General features: G+C 49.3%; 1 protein-coding gene across 2 annotated transcripts in view; it reads left to right on the forward strand.

Annotated features, from left to right (window-relative positions):
* Positions 1-14,791, forward strand: part of LOC105493346 (epsin 2) — a 103,809-nt gene extending 89,018 nt beyond the window's left edge. For both annotated transcript variants that reach the window (XM_011760923.2, XM_011760927.2), the window contains 4 exons: positions 6,788-6,964; positions 7,638-7,724; positions 9,907-10,122; positions 12,005-14,791. In XM_011760923.2, the coding sequence (XP_011759225.2) occupies positions 6,788-6,964; positions 7,638-7,724; positions 9,907-10,122; positions 12,005-12,303 (779 nt within the window). In that variant the 3' untranslated portion in view covers positions 12,304-14,791. The remainder of the gene's footprint in view (positions 1-6,787; positions 6,965-7,637; positions 7,725-9,906; positions 10,123-12,004) is intronic.
* The last annotated feature ends 3,970 nt before the right edge of the window (positions 14,792-18,761 follow it).

Raw genomic sequence — 18,761 nt, forward strand, 5'->3', positions numbered from 1 at the left:
CCTCTCCTTCCCTGTGCTGCTATAGCTAGCCAGTAGCTGATCCTTACCAAAAGTGAAAAAGGCCACCAAGATAGTGGCTGGTGGGCCAGGTGCAGTGGCTCATGCCTGTGAGACCAGCCTGGGCAACATAAGGAGACCCCATCTTTAAAAAAAATAAAAAATCAGCCAAGCATGGTGGTGTGCCTGTGGTCCCAGCTACTTGGGAGGCTGAAGTGGGAGGATCACTTGAACCTAGGAGGTTGAAGCTGCAGTGAACTGTGATTGCACTACTGCACTCCAGCCTGGGTGACAGAGCAACAACCTGTCTCTAAAAAAAAAAAAAAAGAAAAAAGAAAAAGATAGTGACTGGTATGGCTTAATAGTCCCTTCCTAAGGCTATTCAGCATTTCAGAGACTAGAAGGCATGAAGCTACATGTAGAATGGCTAGCAGTTGGTTCATCTTTTTGAAAGCCAAGGAGTCTCCTTTTCACCTGTCCATCCTTGAGCAGTAGAGCTGGGGCTTTTAAGAGAAGCATTTGTAGGAATGAGAGTAGGAATGAGGAGAGAGACTAGTTGTCTCGGAGGCTCAGGGGAGCATTCCCTAGTCTTCCGAGATTGACACATCGCTGCCACCTTCTGCTGCCTTTCTCTAAGCCTCAGAGCTCAGCCAGGCTGTCACAAGCTTGCTGGGTGCCACCCTCATGTCTGATGCCAGGGCTGAAGGTAGCCCTCACCCCAGGGAGTTTACAGTCCATGAGAGACTTGTAGTTAAATAATAGTTATGGTGCTATATGATAAATGATCTAAAAGAAAGTCAAGGGGAGGATTCCAGAGGAGTCAGAGAAGGCGGGAAGAGAAAATACGAGGGCCGGAGAGGCCCAGAAGGTGCCAGGCATTTGGGAAGCAGTTGGGAATCAGTGTGGCTGGGGGTAAACATGGGAGCAGAGTGAGGATATCTAACACGTATCTGTTTGGAGTTTCAGAAGAGCTAATATTTGAAAAATGACTGAGGATTTTCAAGAATTTTGGAAAGATGCTACTTCTCCGATCCAGGAAGCCTGGTGAATCCTAAGCAAGATAAATCAAAGAAATCCCCACCGAGACGTATCCATCAGGAAACTGCAGAACGACAGAGGAAGAAAATAACTTAAATAAACCTACAGAGAACAGGCCATTCATTACAAAAAAATGGCAACTAAATGGATAGCTAACTTCTTGACAGCAACAGTAGATGTCTGAGTGGCATAGAGTCGTCAGTGTGCTACAAGAAAAACATGGTCGACCTGGAAAGCCATTGCTAGCAAAATCATCTTTCTTCCAAGAATTGATAATTTTTTTTAAAAAGAGATTTTAAGTTTGGATACAACAACAAAAACTGCCAACCCCCAGAATTCTGTATTCAGTGAAGGTGTTCTTGAAGAATAAAGGTGAAAGGATGACATCTGGTAGTAAAACACTAAGAGAAATCGTTGCCAGCACATCTGTACCACAGAAATGCTAAAAGAAGTTCTTCAGGCTGATAGGAGGGAAAACCAGATGGAAACTCAGATCTTCAGGACAGAATGAAGAGTGTCGGAAATGGGAAATAATGTGGGGGAGCATTTCAGAAGTAATAAGGATTTAAGAAAATTTGAGCAGCATAGGCCACAAGCTTGTGAATTTGTTGTTCCCAGCAATTGGAGAATACACATCCTTTGTAGTCACATGGAGAGTACTTGGAAAAAATTGATGATGTCCTAGACAGAAAAGCTAGTCTCAACAAATTTCAAAAAATTGGTATCACATATAACAGAATTTCTGATCACAGTAAAAAATCAGTTAACAAAAGGATAAGTAGAAAAACTTCATATATCTAAAATTTTAAGAACACTTCTAAATTCTTGAATCACAGAAAAAATTATAAGGAAAATCAAATATATTTAAAACCAAATTAAATATATATATTTTATATATATATATATTTTTTTTATTTATTTATTTTTTTAATTTTAGAGACGGAGTTTTGCTCTTGTTGCCCAGGCTGGAGTGCGATGGTGCTATCTTGGCTCACCGCAACCTCTGCCTCCTGGGTTCAAGCAATTCTCCTGCCTCAGCTTCCTGAGTAGCTGGGATTACAGGCATGTGCCACCACGTGGGCCCAGCTAATATTGTTTTTTTAGTAGAGATGAGGTTTCTCAATGTTGATCAGGCTGGTCTAGGAACTCCCAACCTCAGGTGATCCACCCGCCTCGGCCTCCCAAAGTGCTGGGATTACAGGTGTGAGCCACTGTGCCTGGCCAGTAATATATTTTTACATAAGAATTTGTGGGACAACTGAAGCAATAGTAAAATAAATGTATAGCTTTAAATGTTCACATTAGTAAAGAAGAAAGATACAATGAGGTTAGAATAGCATTACACTGACATAAAGTAAAAGGAAATTATAAGGATAAAGATAGAAATTAATGAAAAGAACATAAACACATAATAGTATCCATAAAGACAAGTCAGTAATTGAAAAGAGTAATAGGCAAATTTCTGGCAAGCAATTTTTTTTAAGAGGAAGGGCACAAATAGCATTAGGAATGAAACAGCATAACTGACGGCACGCTCAGGATTTCACGTCGGGTGAGAGGCTGGCTCTTTGATCAGCTCTGTGCTTAAAAATCCAAAACCTTAGATAAAATGGATAAAATTAAAAAGGAAACAGCAAAACTAACTGAAGAAAACCTATAAATAGAAATCTGTAATCATGGAAGGTATGGAATCAATATTTTAAAATCCTCCCCTTATGCAAATCCACCCAGAGGGCTTTGGTGGTAAATACTAACAACATTCAAGAAACAATCCTACCTTCACACAAACTCCTTTAGGGAACAGGAAAATAGAGAATATTCCTACTCATTGTATGAGACTAGCATAAGCCTAACGGCAGCACCAGACAAGGGCAGTGCAGTGTGAGAACAAACATTTCAGGCCAATCTGGTTATGAATATAGATGTAAAAATCTTAAGGATAAGAAACAATTACAAAACCCAAGCCAGGGAAATATTTTAAAAGTTGTAGTACCTTATGAAGAACTTTGTTTGTGGCCGGGCGCGGTGGCTCAAGCCTGTAATCCCAGCACTTTGGGAGGCCGAGACGGGCGGATCACAAGGTCAGGAGATCGAGACCATCCTGGCTAACATGGTGAAACCCCGTCTCTACTAAAAATACAAAAAACTAGCCGGGCAAGGTGGCGGGCGCCTGTAGTCCCAGCTACTCGGGAGGCTGAGGCAGGAGAATGGCGTAAACCCGGGAGGCGGAGCTTGCAGTGAGCTGAGATCCGGCCACTGCACTCCAGCCTGGGCGACAGAGCGAGACTCCGTCTCAAAACAAACAAACAAACAAAAAAAACAAAAAAACTTTGTTTGCAAGAACCAACTCATTAGAAAATTTACAAATGTACCATATTAACAGATTAAAACAAAAAATTTGGTTATCTTAGAGGCAGAGACCATTTGATAAAATTCATTAGCCATTCATTTCCAAATTCTAGCAAACTTGGAATAATAGGGAACTTCCATAACCTGATAAAGGGCTTCTGAAAGGAAAAAAGCCTATAGCTAACACTGAACTTTATGGTAAAATATTGAAAATTGATCCTGTAACATCAAGAGCAAGACAAGGATACCGACTACCAGCACTTCTATTTGATGGTGTAACTGGTGATCCTAGCCAATGCAGTAAGACAAGAAAAATAAAAAGTATAAAAGACTAGAAAGAAGACACTAAACAGTCATCATTTGCAGGTGATGGGACTGTACATAGAATATGAAAAAATTTCTACAGATAAGTTATTAGAATTAAGAGTTATTTGAATTATTATTAGAATCAATAATTGGAATGACTTCTAATTAACAGTTTAGCAAGATTGTTGGGTGTAAATGAGTATACACAGTTGTTTCTCTGCATAAAAATAGATTATGAAAAGTTTAAAAGATACTACTTCCTAGGAATAATACTTAGTTCCTAGGAATAAATCTTACAAAAGTCGTACAAATCTCTATGGGAGATAAAGGGTAAAAATGAAAAAGATTAAATTCCACCAAAAGATACTAAAACTTAAGTAAATGCAGAGGTATCATGTGGTCTTGGTTTGGAAAACTCGCTATTATAATAACACTTCTCCCCAAATTGATCTGGAATGCAATGCAGTTCTGGCCAAAATCCCCAAAATATTTAATTTTTCTTGTTTCTTAACTTTTTGTGTGTGTGTGTGTGTGTGACAGAGTCTCGCTCTGTCGCCCAGGCTGGAGTGCAGTGGCATGATCTCCACTCACTGCAAGCTCCGCCACCTCCCAGGTTCACGCCATTCTCCTGCCTCAGCCTCCCTAGAAGCTGGGACTATAGGTGCCTGCCACCACGCCTGGCTAATTTTTTTGTATTTTTAGTAGAGACGGGGTTTCACTGTGTTCTCCAGGATGGTCTCGATTTCCTGACCTCGTGATCCACCCGCCTTGGCCTCCCAAAGTGCTGGAATTACAGACATGAGCCACTGCACCTGGCCCCTTGCACATTCTTAATTATTCTCGCAAACACTGATGAGAATTCTTGATATCTGATACAGCAAATCACAATCTTGTTTTGGCTATTCTTGGCCCTCTGCTCTGCTCTAGTCATCTTAAAATCTTATCAAGTTAAAAAACAAAAGTTGGCCAAGGCTGAGGCAGGAGAATGGCGTGAACCCGGGAGGCGGAACTTGCAGTGAGCTGAGATCACGCCACTGCACTCCAGCCTGGGCAACAGAGCAAGACTGTCTCAAAAAAAAAAAAATGTGCAAGGATGGAAATAGATAAATGTAGGGAGCCCAGTAATAAGCCCACGAAGACTTGACTTACGACAGAGGAGGCCCTGCATACCATGACATGAGGAGTGGATGGACTCTAGTCCATGCTGCTGGGATGAGTCAAGAAGAAAGTAATCATAAGGGACAATCGGTAAAAGACTCAAATTGGCACCTCATAGGAGAGGAATCATGAGTGACCCATGAGTATATGAAAAGATGCACAGCCTCATTAAAGAACAGGGAAATGCAAATCAAAACCACAATCAAATAACTTTTCAGCCCACCAGATTGGCACACATGGGAAAGTAAGCTAATACTAAGCATCAGAGAGGTTATGAGACAACTCCTGGGGCAGCAAGACTGGTACCCACTGCTGGACGGAACATAAACTTGTGCCACCATGTGGAAATACTTGTAGCATTCCTCAGTGAAGGCAGAGGTACCCATGACCCAGCAACCTGTGTATACATGTGAACAAGAACAAGCAGCAAAACCAAATGAGTATCCTTCAACAGGAATCATGACTTTTTTTTTCATAGAATGGAACAAAACAAATTCCAGCTCCACCTCAACACAGATGACTCTCAAAATGTGGAGTGAACAAAGCCAGCCACAAAGGAATGTGTACAATATGCTTCTATTCATATTAAGTTCAGAAAATAGGGACCTGGCATGGTGGCTCACACCTGTAATCCTAGCATTTTGGAAGACTGAGGCAGCAGGCTCGCTTGAGCCCAGGAGTTTGAGACCAGACTGGGCAACACAGTGATACCCCATCTCAACAAAAATTAGAAAAAAAATTTGCCGGGCGTGGTGACATGCCTATAGACCCAGCTGCTTGGGAGGCGGCGGTGGGAGGATCACTTGAGCATGGGAGGTGGAGGCGCAGTGAGATGGAGGCACAGTGAACTGTGCTTGTGCCACTGCACTCTGGCCTGGGTGACAGTGAGACCCTATCTGATAGATAAATGAAAACACACACATACATACACATAATATACATGTGTGGTGTGTGTGTATTCAGAAAATAGGCACAACTAGCTAAAGGTATTCCTACGAGATAAACTAGAAGGAAAAGCAAGAGAAAGGCTAATAGTTCACAATGTTTGGGGTAGGAATGTCATTGGGGAGGCACTTTCTGGTCCCTGTGAGGCAGCAGTGGTGTCTGAACACTTGCAGTGCTCCACAAGAAGGAAGGAGATGTGGGTTTTATTTTATATGCACTCATATATACACAGATCTGTCTACACATAAATGAAAGATGCACATCACAGCACTGACACTTAACATTAGATGCACTCAGATGTTTTAGAGTCTTGTGTGTGTGTGTGTGTGTGTGTGTTTTTTGTAGGTTTTTTTTTAAATTTTTTTCTCTGTTCTTTTTTTTAAAGCCAGTTGTGACCCACTAAATTGATTTTGTCACTCCCTGTTTGAAAGTGTTTTATTGCTTAAGTTGAGTGGTAAGTACGTAGCTGTTTGTTTTATTCCTTTTTATACAGGACTCATCCATTTTATGTACGCTTCTGTCAGAAAGCAGAAACCACTCAAAGCGCGTGGGGAGAGGATGCCTCTGTGCCTCTAGAGAGCCTGGGCTGAGCTGGGAGGGCTGTCTGGGGAGGGAGCCTGGATTCTGTGGGGAGATAGGTTTGTTTCAGGTAGTCCATTGAAGTGGGGTTGAACTCAGGAGCCCTTTGCAAGCGCCCTGTATGGTGGGGACCTTGGAGAGGACCTCTTTCAGCTGCTTCCTCTGATCAGTACTGGAGGGCAGGGAGAGGCTATCCTGGGACATCCTGACCTAGCATGCTCCCTTCCCAGGGTTGTTGGCCCTGGGCCCCAGCTGTGTCCCTCTTTGCTGGCATGGGACAGTACCCTTTCGATGGCTGTCTCTCCTGGCACAGGGCACGGACCCTGGTGTGGCCGGCAGTATCCTTTTCCCTCCTCACCCCAGCTGCCCAGACCCTCTGCAGGCATTTCTGAGCCCTGACCTTGCCTTCCAACAGGTACCAAGCCAGCTGCCTCTGTTGACCCATGGGGGGTGCCCGCTGGAGCCAGCACACAGTCTGTCCCCAAGAACTCGGACCCCTGGGCAGCTTCACAGCAGCCTGCCTCCAGTGCCGGGAAAACAGCTTCTGACGCATGGGGTGCAGTCTCCTCCACCAAGCCCGTGTCTGCCTCTGGTGAGCCCCTCACTCACCCACCTTTCTGCCTGGCCTCTGAGAGCCCATGGGCCCTGCAGCCGCTCCTGGCTCCTAGGCATCAGCCCTGTTGCTTTGCTTGCATTTGCTCCCCTCCTCCCCCTTAACCTTTGTTCCTGATCCCCAGATCCCAGGCACCCCAGTGTGACAGTGAGTGCGAGTGAGTTCCCAGGTTTTGTGCACTGGTACCTCCCTCCAAATTGAGGGGGCTTCTGATGGGGTGTTGAGAGAGGAGACTGCCCTGGGTCCACAGCCTGTGGGTCCTGTCCTTACTCCTGGGGGACTGGGCAGGCTGGCCTCTGGGCAGTCCTTCTGGTGCCTTCCTACAGACCCTTATCCAAGCAACCAGACCCAGCTTGATGCGCCTCCACCACTGCCAGCACCCCTTTCCCTTTTGGGGTGGGGGTGGTAGAAGCACTAGCAGGTGAGCATCCCACACCCTGTCCTGGGAGGCCGGGCTCCCTGTCTTCCCTCCCAGCGCACTGGTGACCCGATCCTGTTTTGCCTTTTTGGCTCTCAGAATTCTCCTCCATGAGGCAGGGTAAGCGGGGAGAGGCCCCTGTTGCCAGCCCATCCTGAGGGTGTGCACTGGGCAGTGGAGTTGCCACGAAGTCCTGTGAGGTGCTCCCAGTCACTGGCCTCTATGTCCACCCAGGGTCCTTTGAGCTCTTCAGTAATCTGAATGGTACAATTAAAGACGACTTTTCTGAATTTGACAACCTTCGGACTTCAAAAAGAACAGGTATGTACAGGTGATGGTGGTTTCTGTGATCCTCCGTGCATTTGACCAGCTCAGTTATTGCAGAAATAATAGTCTTCAAAACCCTTCAACTTTCTGCATGTTCTTTGTATTTTGATCTTGGGAGTCTGAAGCTTCTCATTCTAAGAAGTCGTACATCAATAGTTAAAAATCACAAGGTGGAGTCCCCCAGGACTGTGTCTCCAGGTTAGGAAGCCCCAAGACTTCGTGCAGATTCCACAGCCCCAGCCTCCCCAGCTCACAGTGGGCCTCACGTCCGGCCTGATCCAGCACTTCCATTCACCTTCCTCCTGCTAACTTCCAGTCCTCAGAGGGCCTCCTTTTCCCAGACAGCAACCTTTGGGCATCAGTGGGGCCAGCCTCTGCCCTGTGTTGTCACCTCTCAGGTGACAGCTCCAGCCCAGCAGACCCACAGTCCAGTCTCCAGACCTGTTTTCCTTCCCTGTGTGCCCCTGGGATGGAAGGGTATCAGGTGAATGCAGAAGGAAGGGGGCGTGTGGGCCAAGGTGGGCCTGGAGGCTGGAGGGAGAAGGCCTGGGATGCATTCTTCACACACCCTATTTGGCCTGCGGTGTGGCAGCCTCTGTCCATCTCTGGGCCACATCTCCCAGCCATGCATGGCAATGTCTCTCTTTTTTCTTTCCTGTCGGCTTCTGCTGCTTGCCCCCACCAATTTCCCTACCACCTCTCTCCCAGTCTCTTCCTTCTCTCCCTTCTTTTTTAGCCCTCTCTACCAACTGCAGCCACAAGGCTGGCTAGGCCCTGGTGTGAGGTACAAGCAACCTGGCACCCATGACCCCACTTGACCCCCTTGACCTCCTCCAACGCCTCTCAGTTGAGGAGCTCCCCGCCGGGAGACGGAGGCAGCTTTGAGAATGTGCTGCTTTTCTGGGTCTTTGCTGCGTTAATAAGATTCCATGTGTCTTCTCTGCAGGCCAAAGTATAGCCTAACTTGTCCTTGCCTCCCACTCCGTGCCTCAGTGAGAAGGCAGCTTGGCCATTGTTACCTGTCAGCTTTTGAAACATTCATCCCCTGCTGGTGCAGTGGCTCATGCCTGCAATCCTGGCACTTTGGGAGGGCCAGCGTGGGAGGATTGCTTGAGCCCAGGAGTTTCAGACTAGCCTAGGCAACATAGTGAGACCCCCGTCTCTACAAAAAAATTTAAAAATTAGCCAAATGTGGTCGTGTGCACCTGCCTGTGGTCCCAGCTACTCAAGAGGCTAAGGCGGGAGGATCCCCTGAGCCCAGGAGATCGAGACTGCAGTGAGCCTTGATCGCTCAGGCTGGAGTGCACTGGCGTTATTGGTTGTTTTTTGTTTTGTTTGTTTGTTTTTGAGTCTTCTTTGCTCAGTTCACGTTGTCAGATAGAGTTGTCCTTCCCCTTGCCTCAACTTTTATGGATCAACAGATTGAAAACATTTTCTCATGACTTTAAAATTTGTTAAAAATACTTTGTTGCTATATAATCTCTCTTTGTATGGCTCAGCAATAATTCATTCATTTGGGGGAGGACACTTTAGGTTGATTTCAAGTTTTGCTACTGTAAGTGATGCTGTTGTGAAGCTCTTTGTGCTTACAACCCTGTTCACATTTTACATTATTTGCTTAGACCAGATTCCTAGAAATGGGGTTACTGAGGGAGAGAATGACTGTTGTTAAGAACTCCTGTACCATGAAGCATCCTGTCATGGCAATCGCTTTTCTACTGGCCTGTGTCACCTCTATGGGCTGAATTTTAAAAAAAAAAAAAATTTGCTTTCTTTTTACTATCAAGAAGTTCATGTTTATTGTGGAAAATTTAGTAAATGGAAAATGTTTAAAAAAAACAAAAAAGTAAATTGCCCATGCCTAGCCTCCAACCCAAAATGACATCTTGGTATTCCGGAGGAATGAGCTGTACACACTCTTTTGTAACCTGCTTTTTTTCCACTTAGTATTTTGATAAGCTTTCTTTGCTCATCATTAGGTATTCTTCTGTCCCTGCATTCTGGTGTTTGGTTATATGGACACTTGATTTATCTAACCCAGCCCATGACTGGCTGTGTGTCGTCACGTGGCACTGTCAGGCAGGCATGTTCCCAGGAGGCCATGTTTTGTGTTAAGTACACAGTCTTAGGCTCTCCCTGCCACACTCACCCTGCCATATGTGTCCTTGTCTTGCAGCCGAATCTGTGACCTCTCTGCCATCCCAAAACAATGGAACTACCAGCCCTGACCCCTTTGAGTCTCAACCCCTGACCGTTGCCTCAAGCAAGCCCAGCAGTGCCCGGAAAACACCTGAGTCCTTCCTGGGCCCCAACGCAGCCCTGGTGAACCTGGACTCACTGGTGACCAGGCCCGCCCCACCAGCCCAGTCCCTCAACCCTTTCCTGGCACCAGGTAGGCTCTCATCCCAGGCTTCATCCAGCTGCCTGCTGTGCCTGAGAATGGGTGTGCAGCAGGCCTCTCGGGGGCTCTTCCCACTGTGTGACAGGGAAGGGGTGGGACTAGCTGGAAACTCTAGATTAGCACACATGCCCTTGCCAGGGCCGCCTGGGGTGGGGTGTGGAAGCCGTTGTCAGTTATGTGGGGAGGGTATGGGTGGGAAATAGCTCCTTTCCTCTCAGTCGAGACTGCCAAGCAGAAGCTGTCCCTGACTTGGTGCCCCCCGGTTGTGAGACCCTCAAGGGAGTGTCAGTTCTAAGACAGGTGGAGTTGGGTGGGCTGCTAGGGGTGAGGAAGAGCCAGGGTTTGACGTGTAGCACACCTCTCTTGGGAAAAATATAACTTAGCCCTTGGGTACAAGCCTTCCTCCAGGTCCCTCGCTTACACTCCTGGTGCCAGAGTCTGCCTCCTGCCCTCAAGGCTCCACGTTGGCTGCTGGACAAGCCCCCAGCTGTTCAATTGGGTATCCAGGGCCATTATGGCCTGGCCCCACTCTCCTCTTCCCTGCCTGTGTGCATGAAACCCTTGTGACACCCAGCCCCTTGGCACCCCTCAACCTATAGAGCCCTTCCTCAAACCCAGGCTGTTACTCAGTTTCCCCTGCCTGGAATGTCCTCCCTCCTCTTCCCCAATGAAAGCATCTTACTCCTCCTTCGACACCCAGTTCAGATGACCACCCTTCTAGGAAGTCCCCCCAGCCCCCTTCCTCACATGTTTCCCAAGGCCTTGGGTGTCCCCCAGGGCAGGAATGTGTCACCCTCAAGTGTTCAGCCCCTGACTGGCCCCACCATGTAGGGATCTGAGGATCTTGGGCCACCGTCCCTGACAGTATCTTGCAGAGGAGAATGACCACTGAACTTACAGAGGCTGAGGTTGGGGACCCTTGGACAGAAGTGAGGTGTCTGGAGTTCCTGGGTCCTGGCCAACCCCGAGGTCCTGCGATGGGTGAGGACATGGCTGCCCTTAGAGGAGGTGGTTCCCCGGGTGGAACTAGATTAGCTTCCAGGCTCCTCAGCCAGCCAGGAGTCTGTGTCTGCCCCAGGAGGCCTTATGCCTCTTCTGCCCAGAGAGCCCTTGAAGGCCCTGCAGGAGCTCTAGTGGTCATCTGTGTCCATCAGCTCTTGGTAGGCGCCTGGCTGGAGGCCTGAGACAGCTTTGTTGGCTGCACACCAGTCATGGTCCCTGGGGGCTGCAGCCAAGATGGAGGAGGTTTGGGCAGCTCTGCTGGACATACAGGGCCATTCTCCAGGCCACTCAGGGTAGGGCCAGGCTGCTTGGAAGAATTGGTGCCGGCAGCACACACACTTTTGCAAAGAAAAGGCTTTCTAGTGTGAGGTAAATTCTGGAGACACTGGGAAAGACAAGGCTGCATCAGCTTCTTGAATGCAGGACTTCTAGCCTTCGCGATGTCGTATGTGGGTCCCTGGGTGCAGTGTGGGCACTGCCACACGAGCCACACACTGCCAGTCCCATGTCCCCCTTAGCAAACAGAATGAGGGAGCAGTGGCAGCTGATGGCTGGTGAAGGTGTCCTGGGTGCCAGCCCTGCAGAGGAGCCAGGGTGCCCCGAGATGTCTGTGTTCCTGGCACGGCCTTGTTCAGCTTTGTAATGCTGGACAAATCACTTGGCTTCTCACAGCCTCAATCTCCTCATCCTTAAAGTGCAGATTCATGCAGTCAGCAGATATTTGCTATTGTCTGCCAAGGACTCGGCTGGCACTGTCACGGACTCTGAGGGCACAGCAGGGACCAGAACACCCGCATGCAGTCCCTGACCTGAGAGCTCAGAAGGCCGCACCCTGATGGCTCAGCCTCTGCCCCTTCTTCTGTCTCCCCAGGTGCACCCGCCACCTCGGCCCCTGTTAACCCCTTCCAGGTGAACCAGCCCCAGCCGCTGACGCTGAACCAGCTTCGGGGGAGCCCAGTCCTGGGGACCAGCACATCCTTTGGGCCTGGCCCAGGAGTGGAGTCCATGGCTGTGGCCTCGATGACCTCCACGGCCCCACACCCAGCTCTGGGGGCCACTGGTTCCTCTCTGACCCCACTGGGCCCTGCAACGATGAACATGGTGGGCAGTGTGGGTATCCCCCCATCTGCAGCCCAGGCCACCGGCACAACCAACCCTTTCCTTCTCTAGTGCCTGGCTTGGGACCCACCCAGAGCACCTGTGCTGGAGGATGCCGAGCAGGGACCCTCGTCTGTGGGACGGGATCCAAGAGTTTGGGGATTAGGGGTATTAGGGCTTTTCAGCTCCAGCTTCCTGGGGAAAGGGCTGTCTTTACAGCCCCAACCCTCAGACCCTCGCCTTCCAAGGCGGGCCCACTTGGCCTGGCCTGCTCTCACCACCTCCTCCCAAGTACTCAGGCCCTGGCAGGGCCCCTCTGAGGCCTTGGATGAGGAGGTGGAGTCATCAGTGTTGCCCTTGCCCCCAGCCTCAGCCAGAGGGTCTCCAGGACGTTGCCTGTCCCAGGACTTGGGACGGTGGCCTCATCTTTGTCCTCCCCACCCCCCAGCCCTAGGGACACCCCAGGCAGTCCTGGGTGTGGACACGATGAAGCACCTGCTCCATAAGACACTGACCTTTTGGGGAAGTGGTTGTGCATATTTTATTTTTCTTTGACTCGTGTGAGTTCAAAGTAAACACCACCACCGTGGACAACTCTTGAATTAAATCCACTAGAGCGAGCTTTAAAGCTAATCTGAGCATAACCCCCAACGTGGCTCTATGCTTGTGTACCTTTGCACATATTTTGTTTAGTACAGTTTCATATTTGAGTTTGCAGAATTATCTAATAGTCTTTTTTTGGCTAATATTTTTATAACGTGGTTCTTATTTAACTGTCTAGTTTTGATAGAATTTACCAGGTCTGGCTGAATGAAGATATTGGCACGTGTTATTTTAGTGGTTTAAATCCTCTTATTTATGGTTTTAACTCTAAGAAAATTTTAAAAGGAAGAGATGTTTGGATGACAAAAAAAAATGCCTTATTGAAAAACTAAAGCAAATTCTTTATAGGAAGAAAATATGGGAATTTGATTACACATAGATGATGTTTATTTAAAAAAAAAAAAAAACTACAACAGCAACAAAAAATCCTAGCCTCCAGTTGCCTTTTCCTTTCTTTAACTCCTGTTTTTGGTGAATTACTAAACTGATTGACTTTCAGCCTTTTTGGGTAGATCCTGAGCGAGAGGCTATTTTTCTTACTGATATACCAACATCCTGAAAGTTAAAGAAAAAAACCTAATGTATGAATGTGACTCACCAGTTTTTATCAACTAATTCCTTTTTTTAATTAAAGGCATGCAGGGATTAACAAGGACTTCTGTTTACAATGGAAATCTGAAATGGAAGAAACATCTTTAACCTTGTGTGTCTGTGATCTCCTCTGTCTTAATCCACGCTCAGGCTAAAGATGGGGATAATGTGGAAATGGCAGTTGTCCTGAGGGCATGGGGGTGGGGGTGTTTCTGTGCCCATGGGTCCCTGGGCAATAGTCCCTAGGCTAAGACGGGAGTGGGGGCCTAAGGGACCAGGGCTGGCCCTGATCCACCTACCTGCTAACTCCAGACATTATTTTTAAGTTGGAGACCTAAAAATAATTCTCTTGTATTTTGGAGATGAAGAAAAAAGTCATTCACCCGGGACAGATTTTTAACAAACATGCGTTAATATTACCTCCCTCTTCTAAACTCCTGCTGTCCTCACCTCACCCACCACTGTAAAAGTATTACGTCATGCATTAAAGACCAGAAAAAACTTGCTTTTACCCAGGGAAGAGACATTCCCCCAATCCTGTGTCTGGGCAGCTTGCCTGGTTGACGTTTCTGGCCCCTTTTCCACCATGGGAATTTCTCACCTCCAGTTCTAAGGGCAGCCGACCACCTGCCAGCCCCTCTCTGGTTCCAGAAGATCTAACCCTTCGCACTAGTGTAGGAGAGATCTTAAATGGTCTCCGGGCTGCTGGGACATGCAGGCTGTGAGTGAGGACTGCACCCACTCATGCTGTTCCTGAGGCCAACCTCTCCAGTCCCAGGAGCCATGTATAGAGTTCCTGACCAGCCACCCTCTGCCAGAACTACAGGCCTGGGGCTGGGCCTTAGGCTCCCGCTGCCATTCGGGTAAGCCGGTGGCTGGTCTCTTCTGCCGGGGGAAGGGTGGGTGGGGAGGTGCAGTGGGATGGGAGGCGGGATGCTTGCCCAGAAAGGTGCTTTCCTTCAGATGGTGCAGGGTCTGGGCCAGCCTTACAGGTCAGTAGACCAGACTCGACTACTTGGGGTCAGTGATTCTTTTGTAACAGAAGAGCCCTTCATGACACGACTTTGAGGCCCCAACATGACAGCCACTGGGCCACCAGGACCCAAGAAGACAGCCCCCCACCCCATCTTCTGGCACAGGCCATCCCGAGTGCATGTCCCTGTTGCCCACTGCACTGATCATGAAGCCACCGGCCACTGCCACGCGTGTTGGCGCCTGTGCCATCATGCTCCCTCCTGATGGGCACTGTGGTGGAGGAAGTCACCCAGCTGTTTCTCAGTCCCAGAGGCCGGTGGCTGGTTTTGAACTTGTGTTGACTGTTGATACTTATTTACTGTATAAATATAATTTATCATTTGTACCATGATGCGGTTTCTGGCTGTGTCCTTCTCCCACCTTATCTTCATCAGTCCTGTTCCACTGGAGGGGGGTGGGAGGTAAGGGAGCCGATTCCTGTGGAGCTTGGTCTGCAGTCAATGAGGCCACCAGCCTGGTCCTAGTACCCGTGTGAGCCGGGCATTTGGTTGCCCCTGAACCTCAGGGAAAGGGGGCGGGAGGCCTGCCCTTGGTGAGGTGCTGAGACTGGTGGCCTGCACGGGTGTGCTGGGGGAAGTGCTAGCCACTGCCCCTTACCCTTCCTGCATCCGCCCTCCTAATGTGGCCTGGTCACTGGTGGAGACTGCTTTGGATGAGGTGGAAGTGACAGTGTGCCAGGTCCCCAGAGGCTTCCTGTGCTCTACCTCCTCTCGTGTCCATGCTGCAGAAGAGCTGCTCTGGGAAGCCACCACCTGTCAGCCGGGGCAGCGGAGGGAGGGAGTGCGTGGAGCTGCCCAGCCAACTGTGCGTTCCTGAGAGGAAGGGGCCTGTTGGAGCCACTGGTTCTTAGGTGGCTTGCTGTGCAACAGCTGACCGACACAGAGGGCCTGTGCCTCAGAGCCACCGACCAGAGGAGGGCAGCGGCGAGAGGACACATGCACCTCCAGGCAGCAGAGGTGGAAGAGGTGCTCCGGTCATGGGAGGAGGCAAGGCCGAGGCAGAGGCGGCTGGGAGACGCTGATGGGAAGGGTTGGAGAGGCCCTGAGACGAACCTGGAGGGAGACCTGGGACTGCCCTGCAGCCCTCTGCTCTCTGTGTGAGTGCCTGGCTCCCAGTGTCCACGCAAGGACAAACGGACAAGCTTGACTGAGAGCTAGGAGGCTAGGGGCTGGTGGCAGGGGGTGCCCGTTCAGTGCAGGGGACAGGAGAGAGAGAAGGGTGTGTGGGATGCTCTTGTTTACGCTGCAGTAACACATCTCCAGGTCTCAGCGGCTTCCCACAAGTTTTTCACAGAAGTCAGTGACTCAGGGACTCAAGCCTCTTTTCATGTTGAGACACTGCTTTGACAGACAGCCCTGAAGGTAGCTATGAAGGGAAAAATGGACAAGGGCCAAGCATAGATTTCTTATAGCCAGCCCTGGAATTGCCGCACTGCCACCCACACCAGTGCCAGAATTAGGCCCTCGGCCCCCATCCAGATGTGGGGGGATGGGCAAGTGCAGGCTTCCTTTGTGGCGGAGGGCAGGAGTGGGGGAAATGGGCTTGGTTAACATTGCCAGTCGGGGTCACAGCGGACTCTGGCTCCCAGAGAGTTATTTCAGTCTTCTTCTCAAACAGACCATAAGGTCCTGTGTCCTGGGCTCTGTGGGGTATAGAGCCTTCTCCAGCAAGGCAGACACAGCCTATAAACTAGAAAGACCTATGATCTGTGCCCTTCCCCCAACAATAACAACAAAGCGGGGCAGGGGTCGGTCCCCACAGTCCAACTCCATTTGGAGGAGCAGAGAATGGGAGAGGCCCCACAGTGCTGGAAGCTGCCGCAGACGGAGGTCGCCTTGCGGTGAGGAGGGAAAGGACCTAATGGTGCCCTGCTCTGGGCTCTGCCCCCTGGTGGGGAGCTGGCCTTTTTTGTATTCCCTTGGCTGCAGCTCTTGGGCCAAGCTCAGCTTTCTCACCTGCTGCCTGTGGGTGGATGGTTCCGGGCCAGGACCTGTTTTGAGTGAGCCAGAGGCTTCAGTCCAGGCTCATGGGCCTTGTAGAGGCACAGCTCCCTCAAAAATGTGACAGTCTTTGTGCTTCTCATCAGTTCCATGTGCAAATAACTGCATTATTTTGGTCAGAGTGTTATTTGGTGGCCCCCGATGGACCTTGTCTCCCAGTGTGGTCTCCCTTACCTGATGGGCATGGCCATATGACTAGATGGGGCCAGTGGCATGATGGCAGCAGGGGTTTGATAAACGCCTGCACACGGAGCTCGACGTCCTGGCATGTTCCGCTGGCAGCCCACCTGTCGTACTATGAGAAGTTCAAACACGTGGCAGAGGCGACATGGGGGAGAACGGAGGTGTTCTGTCAGTAGCCCCCATGAGCCCCAGACAACAGCCCACCAGGTGAGTAATCATGTCGGTCAGCTCAGTGGAACAGTTCCAGCTAGAATCAAGTGTAGCACAGCTGCCCAGCTGAGCCCAGTCCCCTATAGGATCATAAGTGATAAATGATAGTGGTTTTAAATGACAGTTTTGGGGGTAATTTGTTACACAGCAATAGACAACTCAAGCACACAAAATTATTTCCTAGACATAAGCTGTCTTATTTCCTTGCTGCCTTACCTCCATGCTTCTCAATGGTAGCTACCATGAGGCCATCTGGGATCATGACGGGAGAGCCACCCCCTTAATTCCATATTTACCAAAAGACCAAGTTATTTTGTTCAGATGATAAGTTTTATTACGCCTTTATTGTTCAAAGCAATTTTCAATCTTATCTCATTAGAGTTCTAGAAAGTCTCCTTTTGCAATGTTTTGATGCTAATTTTTTTTTTTAGATTCTTTGTTGCCTTTCATTTCTGCTTGCAAACTAGCCAGTTCTTTCCTCCTTACTGTGATAGCATTCCAAAATGCAGTCAACAGTAGCCAACTCACACTGCACATCCTCTCTGGTCTGTCCCTTTCCCCTAGAGCTGCTGGCTCTGGGGCACATAACCTGCCTCCCAAGTTAGCAAGAGAGTCTTAGCAAATGTCTTGTATTTGCATAATACGGATCTCCTGCTGTCCAGCTTATGAGCTGTATTCTTTTTGCCTGCCACGCAGCTGCTTAGCCAATGACACTGTTTGTTTTTTCTGTTTTTTGGCTGCAGCAGAAACCCACTCCTTATTTCCATATCATTTGCAATAGAATAGGCTATGCAGGATCAAATAACCCCAAGCTCTCATTGGCTGAGCACAGTATCTTATGAATATTTCTCACTCACAAAAAGCCTGATGGAGATGTTCCTGGCAGTGCTCTGCAAGCTGGGGTGCCCAGACCCAGGCTCCTCCCTTACGATGCTGCTGTCTTCAACGTGTGCCTCAAAGGGTGCCATGGACAAGAACGAGGAGAAGTGCTCGCGCGACACTGAAGTGGGTCAGACCTCTCAGTGGTGAACATCCTTTTCATACTTTGCTTTGGCTAGAACTACTCACATGGACCCACGTTGATGCAACGGGCCTGGGAAATGTAGTCTTCGGGTGTGCCAGGAGAAAAGGGAGATAGTCTGGTGAACATGCAGCTTTGTGACAGTGGCTGACAGCACGGACAGCAAGTGAGCACGGACCTGCGGGCCGTATGCCTCGACTGTCCTCATGGAGGGGGTCCCACATGCCCAACCACCCCCCAACCCCAGCTTCCCAGGCACTCACGCCTTCAGCCTCTAAATCTCACTGCATCATCTCTTGCCTTGACTGGGCAGGGATGCAAGGAGCTTTGTGAAGTGACAGTGACATTTCTGTGCCTTTGGGGCTGGGTTGTTCATTCTTTTTCTTTTTTGAGACGGAGTCTCCCTCTGTTGCCCAGGCTGGAGTGCAGTGGTGCAGTCTTGGCTCACTGCAACCTCCGCCTCCGGGGTTCAAGCGATTCTCCTGCCTCAGCCTCCCGAGTAGCTAGGATTACAGGCGCCTGCTACCTGTAACGCCTGGCTAACTTTTTGTATTTTTAGTAGAGATGGGGTTTCACCATGTTGGCCAGGCTGGTCTTACAGTCCTACCTCAGGTGATCCACCTGCATCAGCCTCCCAAAGTGCTGGGATTACAGGCGTGAACCACCACGCCCGGCCTGGTTGTGCATTCTTAAAGTATTCTGGGCCAGGCGCGGTGGCTCACGCCTGTAATCCCAACACTTTGGGAAGCTGATGCAGGCAGATCACCTGAGGTCAGGAGTGGAAGACCAGCCTGGCCAACATGGTGAAACCGTGTCTCTACAAAAATTAGCCAGTTGCAGTGGCACATGCCTGTAATTTTAAGCTACTCAGAAGGCTGAGGCAGGAG

The sequence above is a fragment of the Macaca nemestrina genome, chromosome 17, assembly GCF_043159975.1.
Source record: "Macaca nemestrina isolate mMacNem1 chromosome 17, mMacNem.hap1, whole genome shotgun sequence".
NCBI classification, from domain to species: domain Eukaryota; kingdom Metazoa; phylum Chordata; class Mammalia; order Primates; family Cercopithecidae; genus Macaca; species Macaca nemestrina.